Source organism: Rhagoletis zephyria, unplaced genomic scaffold, assembly GCF_001687245.7.
Source record: "Rhagoletis zephyria isolate East Lansing unplaced genomic scaffold, Rhagoletis_zephyria_1.1 Rzeph_scaffold_14623, whole genome shotgun sequence".
Taxonomy (NCBI): Eukaryota; Metazoa; Arthropoda; class Insecta; order Diptera; family Tephritidae; genus Rhagoletis; species Rhagoletis zephyria.
In genome coordinates this window covers 1166-7388 of record NW_016171692.1, presented here as the reverse complement: position 1 = coordinate 7388, position 6223 = coordinate 1166, and the positions used below count along the sequence as shown (strand labels likewise).

At 38.2% G+C, this 6223-nt stretch overlaps 1 protein-coding gene across 2 annotated transcripts; it reads right to left on the bottom strand.

Moving 5' to 3' along the window:
* Positions 1–987: 987 nt before the first annotated feature.
* Positions 988–3636, bottom strand: LOC108378651 (rap1 GTPase-activating protein 1-like). Of its 2 annotated transcripts, XM_017634956.1 has the most exons (7): positions 3415–3636; positions 2769–3026; positions 2580–2691; positions 2243–2435; positions 1944–2152; positions 1711–1841; positions 988–1302 (listed from the first exon to the last, which is right to left on the bottom strand). In XM_017634956.1, exons 1-7 carry the CDS (start codon positions 3600–3602, stop codon positions 996–998), a joined length of 1398 nt encoding a protein of 465 aa, XP_017490445.1. In that variant the 5' UTR covers positions 3603–3636; the 3' UTR covers positions 988–995. The 2 variants fall into 2 exon arrangements, with proteins under 2 accessions (XP_017490445.1, XP_017490446.1); XM_017634957.1 differs by lacking the exon at positions 988–1302 and having other exon boundaries at positions 1629–1841; positions 2769–3032.
* Positions 3637–6223: the final 2587 nt, after the last annotated feature.

Genomic DNA, 6223 nt, shown 5'->3' with positions numbered 1-6223 from the left:
ATTTGCCATTGATGCGTAAACAAAAACTTACGCAAAATTTTTGAAGTGGTCTAAATGTACAAATGCAGCAAATAATAAGCTTTAAAATAGCTTTATTTTGGTATAAATTCGAAAACATGTGAATTACAATAATTTCAAACGTATTGATTTGAACTGGTCGAAAATTATTTCTTAGCAAGTAAGCCATAAAATGTGAAATTCCGGTCTTAGCAACACAAATTTACTAAAATTTTTCATTATTTAATAAAGTAGGCTACCTTGTTTGAAATGGGAAAAACTTACACCAATTTTTGGAAGTGGTATAAACGCATAGAAAGCGGATATTAGGCAAGCGATTTATAGAAAATAATAAATTTTTAGTTTTACACTGGCAATCTGTTACTAATGCGATTTCCCACAACAGCAATTCAAACTGGTCGAAAATAAATATTAGCCAATTTAAACAAAAAATTGCGAATTTCCTTCGTAAAAATAAATTTTAATTAGGAACTGACATAAATGAGAGCAAGCAGGTTTAAACAATGGGAGCTCTGAACATATCTATTCCTTGTTGTTTTAATAGTTAAAAACAGTTGGCGGCAAGCATTTTAAGCGCATGGAATTGAACTGGTCGACATTTTAAATGGGTATAAATAGGTGAGCTAATGTGTTCGAAAAGAAAATTTCGATCCCATTATTATTTTGTCCCATTAACATTTAAAATAAGTTAGTTTCAAGCAATTAAACGCATACTGATCTAAATTCACTCTTGCCAATTCAACATTAAAATGGTTAATTCTTACTCATTCTACCACACATTTACTTGGACCTACACGCCAATTGCTAATTAAAATGCACGAATTTTGAATTCATAATAATTTAGGTATAACTTTTGCTGGAAAAAAGCAACTTGGAAAATTAATTATATTTTTCTAAATTTCAGGTAATGTATATCTTTGAACACGAGGAGGGTCTCGCAAATTGTTTGTCGGGGGGGAGGGGGCTCAACTCAACGCCTACATACTATGCTTGGAACCGAGATTAACACAGCACACATCAACGCCCTCTGACGACGATTGCGGTGTGGCCGTCCCATGGGCTAAAACTCTTGCATGCAACATTTTGTTATATTCATCCTCACCGATGGGTCGCCACGAGCCCCTACGGTACGGTTTCGGTATCTGTCCGGTTTCCGCGTGATTCGATAAATTCATCACCAAATCCTCGAGCATTTGTGAGCGTGTACGTTCTTGCATGCGGGCAAATTTCGGTGCCGAATACGAAGCGCGCTCGCCGTTGACAATTTTCGTGAGTAGCCATTCGCTGTAAAGAGGAAAAAGAGAAGGAAAGTGAGAAGATTAGCGATCAAAATGAGTGAGCCAAAATGAGCATGAGTGAAATATAGTGAAAAAGTGCGCTAAAAAAAACAACAGCAAATTAAAATTGAATGATGTAAAAAATGATAATAAAATAGTGGACAAAATTTGCGCGAAACTTAGCAAAATTGAGCAAAAAATGCGTAAAAAGGGCAAAAAATTAGAAAAAGTAAGCAAAAAAAGTTTAAAAAATAAGTAAAAAGTAAGCGGAAAAATTAGTGAAAAAGTGAGTATAAAAATAAGCGAAAAAATTTGTGAGAAAATTTATGAAAAGTGAGTGACGAAATGATAAAAAAAAAAATTAGTGAAAAATAAATGGGTAAAAAAGTAAGTGTGCTAAAAATCGCATACTCACCGAAACATTGGTCCCTTCTCGAACACGGACTGCTCCCAGAGATACGGTTTGTAGGCGCCGACTTCATCGCGCGTTACCACCGAAACCTCATAGCGCGTCGGCTTGTGTTTAATTCGAGCCGAGACACGCACCTGCCGGCGGTGAAATTAAATTAAAAAGGAGGAAAGAGTGAATGCGGCGCAACGCAGAGCAGATGAGCGCAGGTGAGTAACATTCATATACATATGTCTTACCAGTATAAATGTATGTAGGAAATGAGATTTTATGCAGGCAGGACTAAAGCGCGTATTATCCGCTTCTAGGAAAACAACACAGACTATATCATTGCCTATATGTCGTTTGCGTTGTAGCTTTTGCGGGTCATGCTTCTCGTAGGGCAAGAGAGTGGATACATGAAACATAATCTCAATGTTACGCCAATTGGTGTAAACCGAATAGAGACCTATGGGTGTGCGGAGCATGAAAAATAGAATAGAAGAAGTTTGCCTGATAGTTTTTTTTTTTGTTTTAATTATTTCTCATTCAAACTAACCTGTCAGATCATGCACCGTATCAAGGCCACCTTTGTATTTGTCGAAACCACGTAAACGCACACGATCGCCGAGTAGCGTTAGGAATTCATCGAAGAGTATGGAATTTTCGTTATTGTCTAAAATTTGCTCTTCCGAATATTGATCTTCTTTCACATAGATAACGCCAACTTTCAGTTCTGATTTTATAAAAACCTGTGGGCGTTGAGAATAAGTGAATTAAGGGTAAAACTTCTCCTAAAGCATCAAATGAGAGAGCGCTCTTCAAAATTATACCCTCACAACCTTTCTTCTCTCTCATTGTTGATCTTTGTTTTCGCTCTCTCACACAACTCATACCTGATCTAATTTGAGTAGCTCCTCGGGCGTATCGGGTAATTGTCCTAATGTTAATGGTGGATTTAAATTCACTTCTTTGCCTAACGACCTAACTACTTCTTCGCGGTTATATCTGCAAAAAATCGTGAGAATTTTCAATCACTATTTGAATCACCCCTTCCTCTTTCTCTCTCTTCTCAATCGGCTCACCTATCGGCGAATACACACGAAGCCGGTATCAGTCCGTGCACCGTATACGAGCCGGCGCGTACCAATATACGAAATTGATCACGTCCATTCAAGGTCTCCTGCTTGATAGAGAGTATGACTGGGCCGAGATCCTCGTCGCTGGTAAAATAATTCCAATGTTCGGTGCCGTAAAAATATTTCTCGTATGTCTCCTGTTCGACGGAGATGAGCTCGAATGCGCCCTGTTGATCCCATTGTTCCTCGATGGTGGTCTTTTTCCTAGGACTTAAACATTCGTATAAAATTGTTCAACGAATGTGTGCGGATGTGTGTGTGAAAATATGCGTGTGTGGCAAGGTGTGTTGATGAACGGGAGTTGGCAACGAAACAGTGTTTGCATGTTTGTGATTGTGTGAGCAGGAGTTTATGTGGCAGCATAGGTGGGGAAGGTAAACAAAATATTGGTATATTAAAAACTTCTGTTTTCTCTCTTTTTTTGATTTTTTTTTTAGCAGCAAAAATCAAAAAATTTATAGCGCCACTTAAAAAATTGGTCGAATATTTATTGTGAGAGTTAGTCTTTTGCTTGTCTTTGGCGAGTTTCGACTACGGGGTGCTACTACATACATACATACATATATTACTCTCTATTTCTTCACGAGCTCACCTTGGCGTCGCTTCAGAGTCCTCATCGTCCTCGTACAGATCACTGCATTCTCTTTCGAGGTATGCATCGCTAGAACTGCCCGCTCGCACGTCTTCGTGCTCTGAATCGCTCTCATCCCAAATGGTATGCGGTGTGGGTAGTGTGATCTTCTGACGTGAACACTCGATCCAATAGCCGGGCGTCGGCATGAGATTATGTGGATACTCTTCGCAAAATTCATCTGAAATGGAAATGGATTGGAAATTCGAAGTTAGCTATGGTAATAAGAAACATTTGAAAAAGTGTCAGCATAATAAGTTTGTATCGGAATATTGGTAAAAAAATAGAAACTGGCATAATTTTATTCTTTGATTTCTACGTAAATATACCTCAAAATTTCAATCTTCGTAAAATTTTGATGAAAAAAACAAACTGGTCGAAACAAGGGCAGCCCTTTTTAAGATGTTGTGGACATATTGTTTTGGGAAAATAGTTGATTAGCAATGAAAAATCGTGTGGAAAAATGCATTCTAGTTTTATACCAGAAACTGGTAGAAAATATTTTACTGAAATTTTTCATAAAATTTCGCCATAAATATTTCTGTTTTTAGGTTTTGTAGGCATATTTATTTCTCCTAGTCGAATTTAAAGTTCTCAGGTAAATACATATGTAATTGGTAGCAAGGTTTTCAGTACAAAACTTAGTAAATAAGTTCGAATATCTGATTAAAAAATTGGAATATTCGGATAACAAAATGAACGAATATTAACCGGATATCCGAAAATCCGGATTTTATCCGTATACAATCAAATGCACGATTTTTTTCCGTCCCACCCAATCAATCGGTAATACCACGGCCACATTTAGAGACGATTAAGACGCCTTCAAAGGGTAATCTGAAATTTGCCCCCTGTGCGACACGCTTTAACCGTATACAATCGGGAGCAAAATTTATATGTGATACTTTCGACTATAGTAACATCGGCCTAGGGGTTGAGGCTTAGGAAATTTGATGTAAAATTTGGTTCCTACATTTAAGGACCACCCTAGTATATGTAATTTTCGATTTTTGTGTGCAAAACTAAACTGGTCGAAATTAGTACAGTCAGATGGAGTAGTTCTCGACAAGTATTTTGGTGTTAAGTAAATCAGCAAATAGTAATGGGGTATAAAAAATTAAAATTCTACTTTATACCAGAAACTCGTATATTTTTTATACAAACTTAAGCTGAAATTTATTGGTCCTGAGCGAATCGGCAGTAAGTACTGGGTTGAATTACAAATTCTATACTTATGCCAGAAAGTGGTATAAATATTTTTTTCCTAAAAGACTAAATTTTCACTTAAGTTCACAAAATATGCAATCAGACTGATCCGCGTTCTTAGTTAGGAAAAATCTAGTTTATTTTCCAAAAATGCCATTGCCTACACCCCGCCTACAATCCACCCAACTAACCACTAAAAAGCGTCGACTAGAAAATCCATTCAACCGTGAAAAAACCAACGATGTGCCGCAAAAATTGGCTGATTAGCGGCAGAGCCACTTACAACATTTCATTACTCGCCTAGTGGTCGGCCTGGCATACAACGTCAGTAGTGCGAAAGCCTGAAAGTATGCCCCATGCTGGAAATGCTAAAAAGCCAAAATGGCGAACATGCATTGCGGCCAAGCAAAATTTATGAGCAGTCAAGCGAATGTGAACACATGAAAAGCCGCAATATTGCGGTGAATGGGAAGAGGAACGAGGGGGGAGGCGACAAAGAGTAAGAGTCAAAGTAAATAAGGCCCCATATAAGAAGAGTAAAGGCGACTAGAGTATGCAGAGAGGAGGCAAAGTACACAGCATAAAGTGTAAGCCATACGAAGGCGCTTCTACAGCTATTTAAACATGCATGAAGTTTGGTTGTCTTAAGTTGATCAACGAAGCGTTCATGCAGCCATGGAGCGGGAGGGTAACGAAAAATGCTGAGCGCTTAAAAAAGAACGAAAGAAATGTGTGTAGTTGAAAGGCAAGAGTACTCTTCGAGATATATGTATGCCCGTCAGTTAAGCTGGCAAATGCAGTTAAAAGTTGAGTGGCCGAAGTGCATTACGCAATCGGTTGGATTGATGGTGGGAAAGTAAAGCGCGAAAGACAAGAAATGGTGGATTGCGGCGAAAGAGAAAAATACTGGGGAGTACATAGAGTGATGATATAGAGGAGTAGTGGCACAAAAAACGCGCTAAGCTTCTTATTTTCCACTAACTTAAAACATGTTGGAAAACATCTCAAACAGCTTCATTTAATAGCTATTAAAAAAGCGTTGCATACTTTCGGGCATGACAGCACATCAACCAATTAAATAATATAATTAAAATTAATTTTGAAGCGGCGCATAAACCACGCATACAACAATCTTACACGTCCCGACACATATGTGTGTTGCCCGCATGTTGGCCGTAAAGTGGTACTTCAAACACATGTACAACTCTACAATATTTTACATAATAGACAGCCTTTAAGTAGGCAACCTAATTGAAATGATTTATAAGAAATGAAACTTTATCATATGCGCGTTTTGGTAGCAGGTTTTCTCGCGAGCAATGTGGGAAGCGAAATGTTGGAAGGCAAACGACAAAGGTCTTCCACGCTGATGGCACTAAATGAAAGGGAAAACATTAATGAGCTTCCCTTTATGTAACGCGCGCTTAAGTCTTCGTCATGCCAACCATATGTTACAACATTGGCGTGCAACCTTCAACCGCGCTATTCGTTTTCATGGCTACAACCAAAAAGGCGTGTGCATGCACGCACCGCAATCACTTAAGCACATTTTTGTTTTCTCATA

Bases quoted from the DNA above. Each gene is read 5' to 3' on its own strand.
- LOC108378651 (XM_017634956.1), bottom strand. From the start codon at position 3,602: ATGCCGACGCCCGGCTATTGGATCGAGTGTTCACGTCAGAAGATCACA. The intron at 2,692-2,768 runs GTGAGCCGATTG...GATTTTTTGCAG, and splicing joins TCGTGTGTATTCGCCGATAG to ATATAACCGCGAAGAAGTAG. The intron at 2,153-2,242 runs GTTAGTTTGAAT...GCACACCCATAG, and splicing joins TACGGTGCATGATCTGACAG to GTCTCTATTCGGTTTACACC.